Below are 19,703 nucleotides of genomic sequence, written 5' to 3'. Positions count from 1 at the left end.
AAAAAATTCACTTTTTTTTGGTTATTTAATTTATTTTAGGGCTATTTATATATATATCTATATATTTTATATTTTTTTAGTATATAATATATATAAATATATATAAATAAATTAGTAATTTTTTTATTTTATTTAAATTACTATTTAGTAACTAGTAATTACTAATTGTTACTATTTAGTAATTACTAAATAGTAATTACTATTTTTTTTTAGTAATTACTAATTAGTAATTTACTAATTTTAGTATTTAGTAATTACTAAATAGTAATTACTAAGTAAGAACTATTTAGTAAATTAGCCCTACCCTGCAACTAGGTAGTGCTCTCCACCGTCCATTGTCTTTCATCATTCAACCTTGGTTCACACGCTCGACGCGCTTTATCCCCACACAGCGGTTCTTTGACCCGTCTCAGTCTTCAAAGCAACACACTCACTCCTAACACATTCGACCCCCATCAGTGCACTATACGCGGCGAAGCAGCGACCTCCCCCGTCATGAACGGCATCAAGGCAGACCCCGATGTCAAGATGGATCGGGACGCTGGGACGCCCTCGGGCAGTGGCTACATGGACGATGACTTCTTCGAGGACACTGGTGAGATGACTCTACCAAAGGACGAAGTCCAGAAGGACGTCTGGCTCACGCGCATCCCCGACTGGCTGTACGACGCAGTCTCCAAATGGGACGACCTTGCTGAAGGCAACGACAACGACCAGATACAAATAGGAGAGGTTCTCGCTTTCGCAACAACGAGCGGTATCGACAAGACAAAACCGATGCGAGTCTTCCTCAACGACCGATGGAGGGCAAAGGCAAATCTGCCGAGTGCCTTCCAGTTAGACCCAGCCTCAGCTTCAGAGACGCTGCTTGGGAATACATATGTCTTTACGGAAAAGGACCTGCCTGGTTACAGAGGTAACGGTTATGGTCAGTGGAACAGAGGCGGTGCACAGGGGGGCTACGGTGGTGTTCAAGATCCCAAAGCACGCGTGCAGAAGCGTAGCAAGTACAAGAAAGCAATACCTAAGCAGACTGCGCTCATCGGCCATTCGACACGTCAGTACAACGCAAACCCGCTCGAGACCAAGGAGTACAAGGACTTCAGCGCCCAACGCATCAAGCAAGCTATCCAAGGCTCTCATACCACTACGATCATCACCAAGGAAACCGACGTCACCGACTTCAAGACCCAGAACACGCTCAACGAGAGATTCAAGAACTTCATCAGGCCAATCGGCAAGGCCAAGTCGCAACAGAACAAGGCTGCTCGTATCTCTCGTGCCGAGCTTATCGATCTATTACATTCTTGCTTCGACGAGTTCCAGTACTGGCCGATGAAGGCGCTTAAGGCGCGGACGAAGCAGCCAGAACAGTTCCTTAAGGAGGTGCTTGGCGATATTGCGCACCTCGTCAAGTCCGGCTCATTCGCAAGCACGTGGCAGCGGCAAGCTATCTTTGACAAGGAAAGGGACACGAGTAGGCAGGTCGGAGCAGCCCCAGAGGGGTTGGGAGAGGGAGAATCGGACGGTGAGGAGGAAATGGAAGACGTTGTCTAGGAGCCTGTCTGGAGCCGTGACATGACCTCATGGACAAATATACAACGGAAGAAATACTGACTTAGTGGCGATACCCAGTCTTCAAAGAAGATATCTGTAAATGAAACAGTAGTAATATGCTATCGTTGACGCCATAATATGGTACTAGAGTAATACTTCGCAGCATCACTATTGAGCTCCAATGAGCATGGTAGTTTGTGGAATAAGCTTCGCCACTGAACATCTTGATGGTTCAACGAAAACGAAAACATACCACTTCCCACACGCCTCAGCACCCAGCACAATTTTCGTCACCTGGTGCCTGGACATCAACAGGTTATACTGTGCCTAATGCCCAAACCACAGGATTTTATATAGACAGTCGGTCATAAGTGAAGTGCGAGGATCTACATTTGGGATTAGCCACTGCTCGCGATGCCATTGTTGTCAGCCTCGCTCGCCTCTTCTTCCGCCAGGCACTGTTCCTGAACGGCCTGTGGCGACCACGCTGCTGACCCTCAACAGTTCTCTATGCCTTAGCCCTGGGTCCTTGCGCGCTGTTATTTTCAACCTATACGCTCCTTCCAGCAGGCCACATCTCTTCATAGACCATGCAATCCCCGTCTTCCCCTCTTGCCACCGCTGGACAACGGCCGGACCAGAGCATCAGTGTTTCCAGCAACGCGCCAAACGGAGCCTCGCTCACTGATGGCGTAAACAGCCACGATTCCTCGACGCACGACGCCCCTCAATGCGACTCGGGTGCCAGCGAGGATTCCTTTGAGGGTAAGAAAATAGCAGATGCAATCATGGCTACCGCTGAAGTCTATGTAGATTCGGCTGACGATAATAGCCAACGCCCGTCGTCGAGTAGAAATGGCACTGTCTTGATGCGGAAGCGCTTGCGATCCGAATCTCGCTCTTCGCTTGAATCCGAAGACTTGCAAGAACAGTCCAGCGGCCAAACTGCTACCATGAACGATCAAGCACAAAAGATGACTGACCTCATCGACAGGGAGCTTGAGAATTGGCCACACAGCAGCACCACTCTCACAACGAGTCTTAATCTTCACAACGCAGAACAAACTACTAAGAAGAGGTTTCCTGATCCCTGGGTGGCAGAGATTGTACCCGGCCTAGTTCTTGGAGACGTCCCAGCCTCAATATGCCCAGAAATGCTCCGAGAAAACCATATCAATGCCATGGTTTCACTGTACCAATGTTTATGTGGTTGGAAATTAGCGATGCTAAGAGCAGAGAAGCCAACCGACCGCCGCATATTTATCCGATGTCAAGACTCTTTAACTCTGGACGTCCTAGTTTACATGAGCGACATCTGTGACTTTATCGATCGAATGGCCTCTCCAGCCTTGCAGCTATCCTCATCTCCACTGTTTTCCGCTCTACCACCCTCAGAATCGATACTAGTGCATTGTGAAGCTGGACGGTCGCGTTCGCCAACTATTATTATTGCATATCTCATGCGAAAGTACTGCATGAATTACGGAGATGCTCTAAAGTTTGTTCAAATGAAGAGAAAAGTGAAGCCAAATCCCAACCTTGTAAGGCAACTTCAAATTTGGGAGGAGGTTGGGTACAACGTGTGGGAGGATGACAAGAGAATGATCCCGAAGGCGCCATATCAAGCATATCTAGATGATCGAGCAGGCATAATGGACGGGGAACGGGATCTAGACGCGATTGCGAATGCCAAAACAGCTCTAGATTCGCCCTATCCGATCGGGCCAAAGTTTGAGCCCCCATATTGCTGCAAAATGGTCGACGATTGCCCCTGCAAAGATTCAACACTACGTCCGCCTCGAAATCAGACGTAATAAACTCACTGTAGATTAGCATCCCATCTTTTCTCCCCTCACTGTTTCAAATTTCTGTGGCGACTTCTGCTAGACGCTGCACATCATGGAGAAGGGCATGCGCGGTTAGCACCGCATCATCAGCCTCCGCAAGGCTCCCTAGCCCCAAGGAAAGGCCAATATGGAGCAACATGCGGTGTCTCGTGGGTGGGGTCGATAGCCGCATTTTTCAAGCGTGGAACACACGACAGTGAGCAACGTGGGAACGCAGGATCTAGTCACAGACTATCTAAGTTTGAGTATAGGGGTTGGAGCACGAGAAAATGAGTTTTTGGTCGGAAGCTCTACGAATGCAGAAGGTATTATCGGCTTTGGCGTCAGCTATGATATCAATGCGATCAGTGAGGAAGCCGCAAATATGTGGAAGAGATTATATTGAGGGGTTGTTGGAAAAGGTTCGGGGGGCGAGATTGTAGATTGAGAAGGGAATCAGAGTCAATCAAAAACACAAAATGAGATCAATTCGGCCTCTTCCCGAGCCTCGGGTACTCTCTATTTATCGAGCTTGACTATTGCACAGGTTTATGTAACATTGAATGAACTTGGCTGATGAATGCTGGAGGACGCTTATGCCTTCTGGGAGATGATCCCTAACGTGCTGTTAGCATTTCATATCTTCCAGTGATGAACGGTCGAAGCTTACTCTCAACGTCAGTGACGCTCTGGTCTAGGATCTGCTTGAGAGTCTTGGGGTTCTCCAACTCCTTCTCAATCTTGGCAATGATGGAGTCAGCAAGCTCGCGCTGCTGCCTCTGCTTGACCTGACCCTCGTAACGGACCCACGAGTCCAAAACGGACTTGGCCTCGGCGGCAATGGCGGTCTTCTGCTCGAGATCGAAAGCCTGAGCCTCGAGCTGGGCAGTCTCCTACTCGGTTGTCAGTCTACTGCCGGGCTAAAGGGATATCTTATCCATCTCTCCCCTCCCGTGTGCCGTACCTTGGAAACCTCGAATAGGGTCTTGGTGATGTCAATGACACCGCCGAGATCCTGGACGCTCTCAATGCGCTGCTTGACGGCCGTGGTGTGGTCGGCACGGGCAGCGTTCAAGATGCCGGAGATCTTCTCAACCTGCTGCTGCGCATAGTCTCCCCACGCGGGTCCAGCATATTTCGCGACAGCCCAGAAGATGGTCAACAGCGACAGAGCGACAATGGACTCTTCGTTGACAACGTAGAGCTCGTTGCTGATAGCCGCGACACTCAGACCAGCGCCGGCCGAGAGCACAGCGGCCTTGGTGAGGGGGCTGTTTCCGGGGACGGGTATCGCCTGGAGAAGCGACTGAGCCTTCTTCTTGGGATCCTCCTGGGGAAGATTGGAGTTGTAGCGGGCCTGCACGGCGATGGAAGGAAGAGCGCGGAGAGGGAGCGATGGGCGGAGACGGGCGGCGCCTATTGCGGGTGAGCATGGGGGTCAATGGCATCGAAATTGCATCGGATCGCGAGTACTCACCGACCGCGCTCCTTGCCAGACGGGAAGCCATTGCTGTAGATGAGAGTGGGGAGTTTGGAGGTGGTGTAGTCGTTGCGGAGCTAGCTTTTCGTGATGGCTCTCCCCAATTGCCAAGGATGCGCTAGCCGAACTTCGGTCGGCCGCCTTCACTTTTTTTGAACGGGACCGTGATTGCGCAAGAGGGCAAAGGTCTGGAGATACCGTCTTCACAAGAACATGTCGGGTACAAAGACGGCCAGCGTTGCTGGCGCAAAGCGGAAACGGGACCCAAGCAAACCAGAGCGCCGCGAAACCAAATCAAAAAGCCGGCGAAAGTCTCCCAGCGAGGACGGCGACGATGTTCAGTCCCAGATTGTACAGCTTGAAGCGCAGATCCTCGAGTCGCGAAGACACTATAACAACATTGCTACCCTCCTACAAATAGCAAGGCAACCAGAAGTCGAAAATGAAGGCCCAATACTGGCTGCAGTCGCGCTTTGCCGAGTCTTCTCACGCCTACTTGCGACGGGGGACATGGTGAAGAGCAAGGGACTGGGAGAAGCAGAAGCAGTCATTGTGTCTTGGCTCAAGGAACGATACCGAGAGTACCTGGACGTGTTGTTCAGCGACTTCCTCCGCAGCGAGCATCCGCCCAAGCAATCCGTGGCCCTGACTCTAGTGATGCGGCTGGTCAAGGAGGAATCGACGACGCAGAAGGACCACAATGTCAAGAATGGACCTCTCCCAAGGCTCATCCAAACGCTGCTTAACCTACCGGCAGATGACTTGAACCGAGACGAGTTTTCCGACAAGTACTTCAAGCAGTTTGACGATATCCGGTACTTCACTTTCCAAACCATCAAGTACGTAGACACGCGCTCAAGGGGAAGACCACTTTACTGACTACAATAGGAACGTGCTCGACTCTGATCTCGAGATTACTGTCAGGCAGTTGGTAGCCGCCAACAGCATGTCCTTACTAGCCACGCTCGACGAAGTGCCGAAATCCAAAGCCGATATTCAACACTTTTATCTACAGTCACAAACTAAAAGCCCTATACCATCCCTCCAAGCATACAAAGAGAAGGCCCAAGAAGCCTGGCTCGCGACCATGCGAGCGGGCCTGAACAAAGAGCAACGAAAGTCCATTCTCACCACTTTCTCCTACCAAATCGCCCCATGGTTCCAGCAACCTGAGATGCTTATGGACTTCCTGACAGACTCGTACGACGTCGGTGGTGCCACATCGCTGCTGGCGTTGTCGGGGCTCTACTACCTGATTTCGGAAAGGAATCTCGACTACGCATCATTCTACCTTAAGCTCTACTCTCTCCTAGATGAAGGTCTCCTACATTCGAAGCACCGATCACGTTTTTTCCGCCTCCTCGATACGTTCATGTCCTCGACACATTTGCCCGCCGCCCTTGTTGCCAGCTTCATCAAGCGCCTCTCACGGCTTGCACTCCACGGACCACCCGCAGGCATCGTTGTAGTCATTCCGTGGATATATAACATGTTCAAGCGACATCCCGCCTGCACGTTCATGATGCACCGCGAGGTTCGCGACCCAGCGCTGAAAGAGGAGTTGGAGGAAGAGGGCATGGACGATCCATTCGACATGGATGAGCTAGATCCCATGCTGAGTGAGGCTATTGAGAGCAGTGTGTGGGAGCTTGAGGCGCTGCAAAGCCACTACCATCCCAATGTTGCCACACTAGCGAAGATCATCAGTGGGCAGTTTACCAAACGGTCGTACAACTTGGAGGACTTTTTAGATCACTCCTACACTGCTGTATGTTTTCCCCTTCGGAAACACACAAAAGACTTTTGCTAATTCATGACGGCAGCTCCTCGACGTTGAACTGAACAGGGATCTCAAGAAGGAGCCAGAGGTCGAGTTTGAAATACCGAAGCGGGTCTTCACCGCTGACGAAGGGTTGAATCCACTGGGCCAGTTGCTTACGCAGGTCATCGAGGCACAATAGACGGTCAATAGAAGCAGGGATTGAACACGACTGTTCTGTGCTACTCTGATACCCCTCTGATGGCCATGGTGATTACGTGCTCACTTCTGACATGCAGAGGATTGTGTGTCGTCCCATGGGTATACCTCAACCTTACACATAAGACACACCGTCTCTCGCTTCCAGACCCACGACCAGGCAATATGCCGTGCCTTGTTATAGCGAAAGCTCGCCTACAAGACGCAATCAATCTTCTCATCTGTCTCCAAGAAAGCTTAACTCGACCTCCTCCACCCTTAGGAAGTCACGTAATAATTGCGCAAGTTACGAGGCCTGGACGTGAAGTGCGGTCGTTTCACTACGTAGCACGACGCAATCTTGCATACATATTTCCCCGCAACTTTATTTTCCTACCTACCAACCTACTACATACATGCTCTAGCCCCAGCCCATGTAGCTGAAGCTGTCGCTGATTGATCGATCGATTGAAACGAGCCAGGTGCATGGAAACGTACCTACCCCTCCACACCACACCACCCATCCCATGCGCGACGAGAACGTTTGAAACTTTTACGCCCAGTTTCGGGGCCTCCATGCTCGACGAATATTGAATAGAAGGAACTAGAAAAGAGAGGTTTTCTAGCGTGTCCGAGGGAGGAGGATGAGAAAAAAAGAAACGCGTGTTGAGCTGCAATGCATGGTTGGAAAGCTAAGGGTACCGCTAATGCAGGTTTGTTGCGGGCGGCGTTTTGTGGCTTAGTTGACCTCTCCGAGACTCTGTTAACTTGCTCTGTTGAGATGTGGAGAGAGGGCTTTTAGGGGTGTGGAATGTGGAAGGTGATGAAAGGGTTCCTTTCGAGAGACGAGTTCGTCGATGGACAGTGGATGTATGAGTTAGGAAGCAGTGCTCCGTTGTGCAAGAGGCGGGGGAGTCGTGCATAGTGGCTTCACCATCGACGGGTACAGCAGCATATAGATATGCAGCATCACTAGCAGAACAAAGTATTGAAAGGGCAAGCAGAGTTTTGGGGGCGCCTTTTGTGGCGCCGATGTCTTGATTCAAGAACTATCTATACACGACACACATGCAATCCGTTGTGGCATTAGTGGATACATGCAGTCATACCTAAGCGCCAAACCCGACTCGATAGACTATTAACCACCATGATGCAAATATTACTCCAGCATATCGAATGTAATCGAACCCGACCATGCAACCGGTTATGTCATGGAAGAACCAAAAAAGCGAGTAACCACCAGTGCCGTCCTTTGGTGACGAACCCTAGTACATGGTTGGTATGCTAAGAAGCGATGACGAGGCGAGCAACATGTCGCGCAAGTCCAGTGCCGTGATGTGAAAGGGGGGAATGAATGGCCAATGATGGGGCAGGGCGTTTAAGCGAAGATACCAGCAGCCAGGGCGAAGACGAGGCCACCGAAGGAGATGGCGTTGCCGGCAGCAGCGCCGGTGGACTGCTGTGGTACGCCAGAGCTGCGGGTAGCGCTGCCTGCGACACCGGAAGACTTGCTGGCAGCAGGTGCAGAGCTCGAGACGACGGCGCCGGTTGAGCTGGGGACAACGACGGTGCCGTTACCAGGAACGATGGGAACGAGTAGAGACGAAGCCGGGCTGATGGGAGTGGCGGTAGCACCTGAGGGAGTGACTGGAGATGCAAATTAGTACACGCTACTTGATGAACTAGACATGAGGTGAGGTCAACTTACCAGCAGGGTAGGTGGCAGCGGGGGGAGTAGCGACAGACGAGGCAGCGGCGGGAGGGGTTGCCACGGACGACGCGCCAGCCGGGGGAGATGCTACGGACGAGGCAGCAGCGGGGGGAGAGGCAGCGGGATAGGTGCCAGCTGGGGGAGAGGCCACGACGGAAGAGACGGCGGGGACCTGGGTAGCGGGAGGAGCCTGGATCTGGCCGTCGCTGATCTGGGAGATGGGCTGAACCTGAGGAGCAGCGGCGACGACGCCAGCCAAAAGGGCAACGGAGACGGCAGAGAAACGCATCTTGGTGTTGGTGGTTGTGGATGTGGGTTGGGTGTTGGAATGGGAGGTTAGAAGATGATGCTGGATGGGTGGCAGCGAAAGGATATCTTCTGACAAGGTGATATTAACGGGTTTGGGGTTTGTAATGGGGGGATGAAAGAAGAAGAAAGGAATGCAAGACAGGGCGGCCAGTGCTATTTATTTGTGCAGGGCGAGGGCATTGCGACAGTGCGACAGCCTCGAGGTCTGTGCCTCTCCAGGGCTGCTCTTTTGCCCAGCCGCCCCATAGGCAGGCAGGGAGGCTTGTGTTTCGTCGGCAGGCAGGCAGGCAGGCAGGCACGACCCAGCCACGCACAGACGCCGCTTCCCTGATAGGCGGCTGGCACACAAGCATCCTTCCAAGGCAATTCCAAGTTTCTGATTGCAACGGCGAGGCTATCCCAATGCAAACGCCGCCCGACTGTTTGCGTCCATGACATCCAACCGCTCCCCCACTGCGCCGCCGAAGAAAAGCCTTTGTCAGGTTGGTCTCCTATCCAGGTCTTCCCAGTCTTTTCCTGCTCACGGACAGTTGAGTTGTTGAACGCCCAAAACCATAATTAAAGGAGGTGGTTCCTAGTGCCACGCAACCTCACTCCACTACCTACTCCACTGGCAGTCGTCCGCTTGGCCCACCACCTTATCCGACACTTGCACGGGAGGCTTGTCCTTGGCTACCTTAGCCAGGGGCAGACGCTCCACTCCAATCGCTTGTCCATCCATCGGCAGCAGCCTGTTGATCTTCCACCCTTTTAGCGCAACGCCACCCACACTCTCGCCCCCCCTCCGCCCTCTTGTTGGCGAACGGTGCCTGCACTATGCGTGTCCCGGGGGGCTTTGTCTCGCCTTCGACTATGAATAGCACATTCCCAACAACCATCTTCGTCACAATTTTCTCATGGGCAAGGCTTGGCTCTGGTTCTGTTTTAGCGACGCGTATGTGTGCGTGTGTGTGTGTGTGTGTGTGTGTGTGCCGAGAATGAACAAAGCGTGACCTTGCTAAAAAGGATGGCTGCATTCCTCCTTGCTGGGCTCTGGAGATTGTTCTCACATGCAGTGTGTTGGTAGCCCTCGCTCGCACGCCACACCAGCTAGGCCTATTCTTACCGGCTCCGAATTTCGCTAGGCCGTCCAGCAGTGCGTGCAGATTTTCGCAATGTAGGTACAGATTGCGCATTTTCGTTTCAATATATTGCGCGCTTGGAGAGGCTTGTTGCATGCCCACGCTTCGTGTCACCCCATATCTCCCAACCGTCTCCATACATGACGTTGCTCCAGGGGGGGGCCTCCTCCCCCCCATAGATAGCCATCGACATTTTGACCCCAGCCGCTGCTGTTTCACTGCCGCCCATCAAAAGGCTGGGGTAGCCGAGCCATTGTTGTCATGGCAATTCACCGTGCTAATCTGTCTATTTGACTGTGTCTGAAACATGTCGTGTTCCGAAGGCGGCGCGCCGCAGCGGTGCGCTGTCGTGGGACCATGAGTGCGAAACAATGTCTTGTGTGCACCTTTTCAGCTGTCTCTGTGCAGCCACGCTCCGCTTTTCATTCGGTGCTTTTCGCCCAGCCTGCAAAGTACTGGTTCCAACCGTCCACCAGCATGTCTTTGGAATTAGTGGGTTGCTACAGCTGATCTTTCCAAGGTAGCCCTGAATGCCTTTGTGGATTTCATATGTGTCAGTTTGGAATGACATCAATCAAAGGCAAGCGACGTGAAGCTGGACTCGGGTGCACACATTGTTATTGCAGCCAATGCGACTGCTTTCAAAAGTCTACGCTATGCGGCGCAGGAATAACGCCATTTCAATGCCTGGATATTTCGGCTCTCTCAAATCATTACGCAAGCCATGCAAAAGTAAATCAACATGCATCAACATAAACCCCCCCTACCAGTTTTCCATATTCACTTCTCCCTCGTAATCGCATCGCTACCGCTACTCCTCGACCCAGTCTCGGAGAGCGACTTGTTCTTCGTGGCCGCCATCATCGGCTCGGGTTTCAGTGGTCCGCCCGCAGTCGTACGCTTGAAGTAGTTGTGAACGTCGGCATGGTCATCCTCGTCAGCTTCAGCAGCCTCCCAGCCGTGCTTCTCGGAAAACTTATGCTGCTGGCGCTCGAACCAATCGGCGCGCAGTTCATTGATCTTCTGCTCGTAGTCCTTGGCCGCATCGTATCCCTTGTGCTGGCCGCGGAAGCGCTCCCACCATGAGAGATGCTTCCAGTGGATCGCAATACCGTGATAGTCGTTCTCCTTGCCGGCGCGGATGAACGCCCAGCGACGCTCTTGCTCCTTGAGGTCGATGCCAGTCGTGTCGGGAAGGAATAGCCAGGTGAGAAGAGCACCGACAAGACCAAACCAGGGAACAAAGTAGAACTTGGTCTGCGTATCAATGTAGTTGTAGAGGACTGACGCAAGCAGGGCACCGGCCTTACCCGCAGCAGCCGAGAAACCGTGAGCAGTAGCTCGGACTGGCGTAGGGAAAACCTCGGCGGCGACCAAGAAGGTGACGCTGTTGGGTCCAAATTGATTGAAGAAGGAAGACAAAAAGTACATGGCCTGGAAGGCGTGGATGTTCTCGGGTCTCGTGAAGTACTTGTAGGCAAAGGCGGGAACGATGAACAGAATGAAGTCGGCCAGGAAGCCGACGATCATCATCCATTTGCGGCCATAGAGCTTGTTGTCGATGAGGAAGGAGGCCAGGTAGTACCCGCACAGGGAAACTCCAACGTTGACCAGGTTGTAAAGCCACCCAGTCATGACCGACTTATTGCCCGGCGTCAGAACCTCGATGAACTCGCTCTGGAAGAGCTTGTTGCCATAGAAGAAGACGTCGTTGGCGAACCAGGTACCAGCAGTCGCGAGAAGACGTGGTCCAAAGTAAGAGATGGTAAGCTTCAGGGAAGTGACATCATATCCTGTTACGTTAGACTTCATCTTGGACAGCATCAGTTGCTTCGATGCCGACTTCATCTTGAAGTAACGATAGTAGACGAGCCACAGGGTGCCAACAGCCGGGATTGCGAACGAAACGCGGTAGGTCCATTGGGCCATGTTCTTCGAGTAGGGCGGTGATGAGCCGTGGTGGAAGATGAGAAGCAATATGATGAGGATGATCTGGTTGAAGAACTGGCCCCAACCTTGCATCAGGAAGGCACTGGTGACCTTCCTGCCGCGGTGGAGACGATCTTCCTTGGTGGATACTTTTCCGGATCCAACAGCGTTCTCCATGCCAGCGGTGGCAGTCATGGGGTATTCGCCGCCGACGCCAATGCCGTAGAAGAAGAGCGCCCAGACATAGCAAATGACCCAGCCGTTCTGGGTCACACCCCAGGCAGCAGTGAGCATAAGCAGACCGAGGAACATGATGATGGCGTCCTGGATAAGACCCCAGCGACGTCCTAACCAGTCACCGATGACACCGACCAGGATTTGGCCTTGTGCACATTAGCAATTGGCTCTCTTGTGGACACTCGAATGCTCGACTTACCGACAATGATACCGCAGATTTCCAAGTAATCAATGGCTTGCGTCCACGTCTGATTGCAAACTTTGAACGTCTTCCAGCACGCTGGAAAGGCAGCCTGAAGCAACGGCCTGACATTGCCAATGGAGAAGAGGACGTAACTACCATGAAGTTAGTGGAGGACGAGCGAGTAGACTACCTGCAGCACTTACCCTTCCAAACCAAGACCAGCACCAGGAATCACACATGTCCTAAAGTAATGGCTAAAAGGGCTGAGCGGATCCTTCTTGAACATTTGCCAGAAGTAGCTAGCTTCAGCCCTGTACTCCTGTGCGTCGACGTTGGTAACGAACTTGATCCGCTGGCGCAGAGGCATATCAGCCCAGTAGGTCCCATTCGCATCGTAAAGATCGTCGGGGTGTAGGAGGGCATGGAATACGCTAGCCTCGTTCTCGCTCATGTCGTGTCGGATATCCATGTCTGCGGTAGCAGTATGCTTGCCGGTCACGTTGGGTCCGTGAGGTGCAGCGATGCCGTAATCCCGAAGAGAGGACGCGTCCCCATTTGGAGAAGTCATGACGGTAGACGTCGTTGCAAAGATGCTGTAGGGGAGCTGTCAAGAACTGATGTCCAGTACCAAGGGTCGTAGCTGTGGCTTATATGTGCTCAACTGGTAGTCAAGGCGGCCGTTGTCCCACTGTGAGCGCTGATCGATGCTTGGAATTGACCGAGTCTAGCTGCCGCTCGATGACGTTGACTTTGAAATGCGCTTGGAGAAAATTGGTAGGTTTTGTCGCACCAGCAGTCCCACCTGCAATGCAGATGTGTAGCACGTTCAAAGGAATTGCTTCTGAGTGGTCGGCGATTCCTCGATAGTGGGAATGACAGATGATGATAGGAATAGTGCCCGCTGTAGCCGAACGCTCCGATGGCAGCGTTGCCTCTTGGTGGTGACGGACTGTGGGGGTGAGTGACGGCGCGTTTACGGTTTTCAATGACGGCGGCGGAGTGTGCAAGTTGGAGGCAAGCCACGAGAGTCGGCCGGAGAGGGACGGCGGCGAGGAGAGAGCGCAACACAGGCGCAGATTCAGTGAGCGAAGCTGCAGCTGCACAGTGACAGATGATTGTGGTGCTGTTTATATAAGGGTCCAGTTGGAAAAATTCTTATGACCGTCGCCTCTAGACGCGAGGTGCTAATACCAATGCTAAGTTTTGATTCCCCACCCAGTCCGGTAGGAGCTCACGCGACAGTCCCTCGTACCCCGTTCGGCGACGGCAGCGCGTTGTGATAGGCTCAGAAACTAGTGCAATGGCTCCACTGGCTGCATCAGTCCATGGATCTTGTCCAAGAGATGCTGGTGCGTTTCTTTTCCCCAGAGTTGTGTTCCCCAAACTGATACTCGAGACATCGTCTGCCATGCCTTGAATTGGGCCAAGCTTTTGCAAATCAGACACAAGCAAATACAAGCAAATTCTGTGAAAGGCGTGGCGGCAGACCAGACTTCAGAGGACCCGCGCGTGTCCGTGAACACAGCCATTGCCGTTGCCGTAGCCATCGGCGTGGGAGGATTCAAGGAAAGCTAGAGATGAAGTTTTGAGTAGCCAATCAGAAGGCTGTGTGGAGAACGTGCCGAGCTGAGTGGCTCCTGTGGGCGCGGGACAAGGAGCCTCGAACTTCGCCTATTTTTGCGGAGAATCCGAGACAGGCCGCGCGCTATTGACCAAAGTACCTTGCAAGTATATCCTCAACATGCCCTTCGATGGGCATTAGAAGTGCAATCGCGTGCGTTATTTCCGGGAGCGTGAATGGGTAGACGGCTGCCTGTCTTGCATATCCACATCATGTATCACACAGACTTCATGATTACAAGCAAATTAAAAGGATGAATATTATTGCTAATTGGTTGCTAATCGGCCTTGGATACAGTCCATCTAGGCGAGCAGGTTTTGTACATGAAATCCATCCAGTGGCTCTGTAGTATGAACGTGTTTTGCATGTCGCTGACATGGTATGCTGACGTAAGAGATGCTGATGCAAAGACGCCAAAAATCAAACGCTATGCAGAACTCCTCCGAATGCAAAGTGCTGCGTACAACATAGGCAATGCCCAAGATGAAGACTCGCGGGTCAATTGAGCCAGTTCTGCCACTGGCAACGACATCCTCCGGTTCCCCCATCGATGGGTCCAACTACATTTCCGCGGCCCTGCGTACCATTTACGAGGTTGCCTCCAAACGCGCGATCCTCAAACTGGAAGTATCGTTTCGAAGCCTCGTTCTTGATGGTGCCATCGCTCTCAATCTCGTAACAGTAGAGATTCTTCTTCGCTGCATTCCCACCATGACGGTCCATCGTGAACGTGACTGGGTAAGGGAAGGTACCTGGTCGCTTGAAGATATCCGATGCATTGGAAGCAGAATTCTGCAGTAATGGCTTGCTCTTCTGACTTTTGGTCCAGATTTGAACTAGGAATCGCGTCTCTGAATAAGTGCACCTTAGATTCGCAGCATCCTTGGTGCTTCCTCCGTCCGTGTCGGCAGGATTTCCGCCGCGGTTGGTACCGTTGATTTGCTTTAGGAAGATAGAACGATCAAAGTACGTGTAGAAGCCGTAATACTCGTTGTCTTTCCCACGATTGTACAGTCTAAGAGGTTGCGCAGAAGGAAGGGGCAAGAGGTTGGCCGATGCAGCAGTGCCATCCGAATCAAGCATGGGTGGAGGAATAACGGCCGTGATGTTTGTCGGATCGCTCGGATCAGCCCGCTTCGCAAGACGAGATGCTTTGCCTTGTGGGTCTTGAAAAGTGATAAACAAGGGAGTCTTCTCGCCTTCAAATGGAGCACTGTTCCCATCGGTTGTCTTTCCCAGAAAGTTCATGTCCGCATCGCTCGGAGGGGCTGGCGATGGCGAAAGCGCAGAACGCATCCGAAGCAAGCGTGACCTGATAAAGGCACCAGCTGATACGGCATTTGCAGCTCGTCTCGGTAGCACTGCTGAGGTACCGTTTTCATAAGTGATTCCGATCTTGAAGTTTGGCTGGTCCGGCTTATTCGGTTTTACAGACCCCTGAAGCTCTTTTGGAAGTGCGCAACTCCACAACGTCGTTGGTGCCACACACCCACTTTCCTCCTCCACCGCTTCGGGCTGCGCGATAGTGGATATACCGGTAGGCATAGGAGGATAGTTAGGTAAGTTAAGCCATTGATTACCGACATCTTGATTTGGCTGTGTCGTGGTAGGTTTATTGTTGTTCTTTCTCGTAAGGACAACGACCAATGGAATAAGGATTGCCAGAAGAATGAGGAAAATGAGACAACAGCAGCAGCCCCAGAAGCACACCCCTCTTTTCTTCTTCTTTTTCTCCTTCTGTGCGTCTTTGTGCTTTTGTTGTCTCTTCTTGCCGACTGGTAGGAGGCTCATGACATTGCAGACTTTTCGGTGCTTTTTGGGTGCTTTGAGATCAGGAGTAGATGCAGGCGAGCTGGAACGGCTAATGTCATCGTAGCTGAAATGCGATCCTTTTTGGGCGAAGGTGGGTGGGGGAGCAAACACCGGAAGACTCTGTGGTGAGTTGCTAGGCTTTTGCGTCGATGGATTTGCGTTTGCCGCCCGGGGCGCAGGCGCAGATGTGTAAACTTGCTGTACGCTCGGCGGATCGACCCTAAACGTTTGACTGTTCAAGAGCGGCCGCCTGTCTTGCAATTCTATGTTAATATTGATCTGTCGAGGCTGCTCTTCTACTTGGTGGGGCATTAAAACAGTGCCAATAGTCGCTGTGCCGACAACAGGCGATGCCGACATCGCTGATAGTGGCGATGTCACAACTCGTTCGGGGATCGAAGTGGCTTGCTGAGTTTGATGATTACCTGTGCTCACAGATACTGCATTCGCTGGGTTTGCGTTTACTTCAGTCGCGTTTCGATGACTCCCAGTCGTGGGGGAGCTCTCCCTTTCAACTTTTGAATGCATTTGAGATGGCTCGAGCTGGCTGGCATCTGGGGTCGCGGAAGACTTCAAAGGCGGGATCGATGCAGACTCAGCTGCTGACCAAGTGTAGGTAGATGGAGATGCTGGTGCGTCTTTGCTTGTATAATAGTGGGTAGGCAACAGTGGCATATCTGGTGTTTGCTCACCGGTGCGTTCGTTTACAGACCACGTTGCTGTGTTGGGTGTCATCACAAACGGGGTGGTAATGAAGTTCCACCATCCTTGCGATCTCCGTGGCGTAGGGACCGTTGAAGTATCGATGGCTAAAGGTGCATCGATTGTTTTCTCCCGTAGAGGAGTATCATCTTCCTCGAAAACTGTCCCAGTAGACATTATACGATTTTTCCTCTTCAAGTCGTCGTCCTCCTCGAACGCAGTTCCTACAGAATCAAGCGTGTCGTTCCTGATGTGACTGGGCACACCATTCCCACCCGAGGGTGCCGCAGTGTGGGATTGGGGGTTTGAAGATCCCGCAAGTCCTGTAGGTAGAGCTGGAACCGGTGGGACATCAGAATTTGACGCGTTGAAAGGATTGCGCGAGTGGATGCTGGGGGTATAGTCGGATTCCGTAAATGGTGTGTCAGGCGACCACACCGACTGCATTGCCGCAGCGGGCGTGATGATTATGCTAGGAGTGACCAGCGTAGTGTCGCTTCCTGCCCGATGCCGGACTCCTTGGTATGAGCTGAAGTCAGACACACTGTCTGTGGGGACGGAAATGCCGATGGGAATGCGTCGATCCCAAGGAGAAATATCTTGCCATGACTTACTCCCCGGTCTCAAGGAAATTGCTGTCATAGCCTCATTCCGGTCAATACTGGGATTTTTTCGGTGTGAGACCCCCGGTTGAGGAGTGCCTTTGGTGATACCTAGGCCCTTGTTTTTCGTTGATGATCTTGCTAGACTAAACCAACTAGGCTTCCTGACCATTCCAGTTGCCCGCTCATCATCGTGAGGAAACACTTGGTGAGGGGCGTTGCCTTTATGCCTTGTGAAGCTCGTATCGACAGTAATGCCTGGTTTGGCCTGTCGTCCTAGCAACTCTCGCCTTCGGCTCTTCTGACGGGATATGCGTGAGGCGTACGATCTCGAGTTGCGCTTCGCCGAAGCCTTTCGGTAGGCATTCTGAGTAGTGTATTTCCATCCTTCCTTCTCTTGTATTGTGTTGGACAAGGTAGAGGTGTCGTCAAAATCCCCATTGAAATGCACCTGTATCTGTTCGTCGTGGTCGTCTTGGTGCGAGAAAGGGCTGTGTCCGTGGTACACCCGATTTGTCGGATCTGTAGTAGTCTTGTTCGTCGTCCCATACGACGCATTTGGTTGTGGCTGCCGGCCGAATGGGCCTGATCTTGAGGTGTTCATATTGGGGGCTTTTACGGTGGCTTTTCGTGTGGGTGCAAATCTCGATGGCTGAAAGAGAGAAGGCGGGGAATTTGTGAGCTGGATTAAAGCAGCATCTCATGAACAATGCCTTGTTCCCAATCTTAGACTCGAAACTGAAACGGAGACCGTTTGTGGCGTTGCTATTGTGTGCTATTGTTCTATTGTCGAAACGGTGTATAGACAAGGCTCGAAACTTATTACGCGAGTGTAGGTGACAACAAAAGAAATGACAAAGCAACGAGGAACGTAGTGAAGGAGTGGAATAAAGTCGTAAAGAAGAAGGAGCAGGCGGAACAAAAGGAGAATGGTGAGGCTCTCACGCGGACACACGACCCCAGATCTTTGGATGGGCTTCCATGTTGCCGCCTGCTTGCCATACCGCATGTTGCATAGCTTCTACTTCTAGATCTCTGTTCTACCCTGTAATCTGATAGAAGCGCCGGTCACGTTGCTCGAGTGAAAGCTCGTTGGTCGAGGCAAGACTCGACGATGGGTCGAGGGTGAAGCTGATTGGAGGTAGAAGGCACATCTGGTACGTAGTGGGCGCCATCTCTCGAGCTTGAGGCTCAGTAACCGCCCGAGATTCGTTGGCTTGGAAATGTACAACGCGACGCGACGTCTGAGACGCTCTCGAGGCGGAGCTGGATGTCGTGGCAGGCCAAATGTTGGAGTGAGCCAGTGAGGTTGGAGAACCAGGTCGCCTAAGCGCCAGTTCATTCAGACAGGCCACCAACCACTCGAAAGCATTCTGCCAAGCAAGTACTCGTCTGTGGCCGCGGTCTCTGTGCACCGACCTCTAGTGTTGTGGGACTTTCATGATATTCCGACGGTAGGATCATTGATGAGAAGGTGGGCTGTTGGTACAAGTTCAGACAGTACCCCTGGCTCGCTGCAACTTCAGCTGTAGGTCCCGCGTTCAGTGGCAAGTGCGCGCTCGGTTAGTATAGAGCCCTATCATTTGCTATACGACTTGGCAGAGCGCAGCATGACTAAAAATTGGTCATAGAAGTATATCTACAAAGCGGTGGCGCATGTAGCGACTGCAGTTCTACTGTGGATGCACAGATAGACAAACGCAGAGTAGCATGGTCATTTGAGCAACGTCGGACACTTCTCCAGAGTTAGATAAGGGCACAAAGACTCTTGCAAGCCGTTGTAGATGCCATTGCTCCGATGCTCGTCGACCGCAGGTGAGGTTGCTCGGGAGTAGATGTCGCCATCTGAACACGAAACTGTTCATATGCTACTTAACCTCCCCCCGATTAGCGTTTACCACTGTCTGCCCGCTCAACATTGAGCCTCATCAGCTCGCAGGCCAGCCGTTGCAGTTCGCCGCGCGAGAGAAATGGTGACATAACGGGCAGGTGTGTGCGGGAGGCCAAGTGGATCTGCTAGTCAGGGCCAAGTTGCACTCCTTTCGGATTTCCTCCTGCTGATTAGATGCCAAGCAGCGAGCTTGAATACGGAAATTTTACTTATCGACCATCGCTCCTTTTCTGCCGGTAGCCCTTCTTGCGTCCTCAACACATTGGCCGACTGTCGCTCACGCTGATAAGTGCCATTGACGATAGCAGCTTTTTCGGCGTTACACTGCGTCAACTTCAACGCTCCCTTCCCGCTCAAGTGCGACCGCCTCGCTTCACCGTTGGAGGAACTGCATTTCCACGCCAGCTGTCCTCATTCGCCCTCAAACACCGAACACGTTGCTTCTGCGGTGCCATACCGTTGAGCATTTTACACCTTGCGCTGGCTCTATATCGACTGTAATCCCAGTCTTGTGGGCCTGTCGACGCAAGCCACGCGCTCACGGCGTCTTTACATTCCGCGCAGCCTCTCCACCTCGATAAGTCACGCTGGCTTCTCAATCGTCCTTTGCCGCTGGCCAACGCCGAAGGCGCTCCTCTGCTGCGCAGCCGCCGAACCTCAACCTCCCAGACATAGCAGAGGCACGTAGCAGACTCGGGACGACAAGCGGTCTCTCGGGTCGCTCCCTGGGCGACACGCTACCCACAATCCCCGGCACACCAGGT

At 52.4% G+C, this 19,703-nt stretch overlaps 9 protein-coding genes across 9 annotated transcripts; 4 read left to right on the top strand and 5 right to left on the bottom strand.

Moving 5' to 3' along the window:
* Positions 1-337: 337 nt before the first annotated feature.
* Positions 338-1,820, top strand: K460DRAFT_421717 (transcription initiation factor IIF). The gene has a single exon (XM_040938160.1). It carries the CDS (start codon positions 496-498, stop codon positions 1,555-1,557), a length of 1,062 nt encoding a protein of 353 aa, XP_040782625.1. The 5' UTR covers positions 338-495; the 3' UTR covers positions 1,558-1,820.
* A 98-nt stretch (positions 1,821-1,918) lies between these two features.
* On the top strand, positions 1,919-3,758 carry K460DRAFT_216734 (phosphatases II). Its single transcript, XM_040927286.1, has one exon. The coding sequence runs from the start codon at positions 2,148-2,150 to the stop codon at positions 3,369-3,371; it is 1,224 nt and encodes a 407-aa protein (XP_040782624.1). The 5' UTR covers positions 1,919-2,147; the 3' UTR covers positions 3,372-3,758.
* Positions 3,759-3,977: 219 nt separating this feature from the next.
* K460DRAFT_360424 (uncharacterized protein) lies at positions 3,978-4,891 on the bottom strand (the record flags this gene model as incomplete). The annotated part of the gene is made up of 4 exons (XM_040932265.1): positions 3,978-4,000; positions 4,054-4,276; positions 4,348-4,799; positions 4,861-4,891. The coding sequence occupies 4 exons, from the start codon at positions 4,889-4,891 to the stop codon at positions 3,978-3,980; spliced, it is 729 nt and encodes a 242-aa protein (XP_040782623.1).
* Positions 4,892-5,076: 185 nt separating this feature from the next.
* On the top strand, positions 5,077-6,824 carry K460DRAFT_360423 (CBF-domain-containing protein; the record flags this gene model as incomplete). Its single annotated transcript, XM_040932264.1, has 3 exons — positions 5,077-5,702; positions 5,752-6,631; positions 6,687-6,824. The coding sequence occupies 3 exons, from the start codon at positions 5,077-5,079 to the stop codon at positions 6,822-6,824; spliced, it is 1,644 nt and encodes a 547-aa protein (XP_040782622.1).
* A 1,002-nt stretch (positions 6,825-7,826) lies between these two features.
* K460DRAFT_372037 (uncharacterized protein) lies at positions 7,827-8,954 on the bottom strand. The gene is made up of 2 exons (XM_040934473.1): positions 8,529-8,954; positions 7,827-8,467 (listed from the first exon to the last, which is right to left on the bottom strand). Exons 1-2 carry the CDS (start codon positions 8,818-8,820, stop codon positions 8,199-8,201), a joined length of 561 nt encoding a protein of 186 aa, XP_040782621.1. The 5' UTR covers positions 8,821-8,954; the 3' UTR covers positions 7,827-8,198.
* A 444-nt stretch (positions 8,955-9,398) lies between these two features.
* Positions 9,399-10,440, bottom strand: K460DRAFT_216563 (uncharacterized protein). Its single transcript, XM_040927285.1, has one exon. The coding sequence runs from the start codon at positions 10,136-10,138 to the stop codon at positions 9,518-9,520; it is 621 nt and encodes a 206-aa protein (XP_040782620.1). The 5' UTR covers positions 10,139-10,440; the 3' UTR covers positions 9,399-9,517.
* A 301-nt stretch (positions 10,441-10,741) lies between these two features.
* K460DRAFT_297376 (MFS general substrate transporter) lies at positions 10,742-12,879 on the bottom strand (the record flags this gene model as incomplete). The annotated part of the gene is made up of 3 exons (XM_040929704.1): positions 10,742-12,273; positions 12,327-12,463; positions 12,515-12,879. The coding sequence occupies 3 exons, from the start codon at positions 12,877-12,879 to the stop codon at positions 10,742-10,744; spliced, it is 2,034 nt and encodes a 677-aa protein (XP_040782619.1).
* A 1,551-nt stretch (positions 12,880-14,430) lies between these two features.
* K460DRAFT_297265 (uncharacterized protein) lies at positions 14,431-17,652 on the bottom strand (the record flags this gene model as incomplete). Its single annotated transcript, XM_040929694.1, has 2 exons — positions 14,431-16,228; positions 16,352-17,652. The coding sequence occupies 2 exons, from the start codon at positions 17,650-17,652 to the stop codon at positions 14,431-14,433; spliced, it is 3,099 nt and encodes a 1,032-aa protein (XP_040782618.1).
* A 1,304-nt stretch (positions 17,653-18,956) lies between these two features.
* Positions 18,957-19,518, top strand: K460DRAFT_216526 (uncharacterized protein). Its single transcript, XM_040927284.1, has 2 exons — positions 18,957-19,175; positions 19,230-19,518. Exons 1-2 carry the CDS (start codon positions 19,114-19,116, stop codon positions 19,438-19,440), a joined length of 273 nt encoding a protein of 90 aa, XP_040782617.1. The 5' UTR covers positions 18,957-19,113; the 3' UTR covers positions 19,441-19,518.
* The last annotated feature ends 185 nt before the right edge of the window (positions 19,519-19,703 follow it).

This window comes from Cucurbitaria berberidis (assembly GCF_010015615.1).
Source record: "Cucurbitaria berberidis CBS 394.84 unplaced genomic scaffold K460scaffold_8, whole genome shotgun sequence".
Taxonomy (NCBI): domain Eukaryota; kingdom Fungi; phylum Ascomycota; class Dothideomycetes; order Pleosporales; family Cucurbitariaceae; genus Cucurbitaria; species Cucurbitaria berberidis.
Note: the sequence above shows the minus strand (reverse complement) of the source record. Positions and strands in the feature narration are given on the sequence as shown.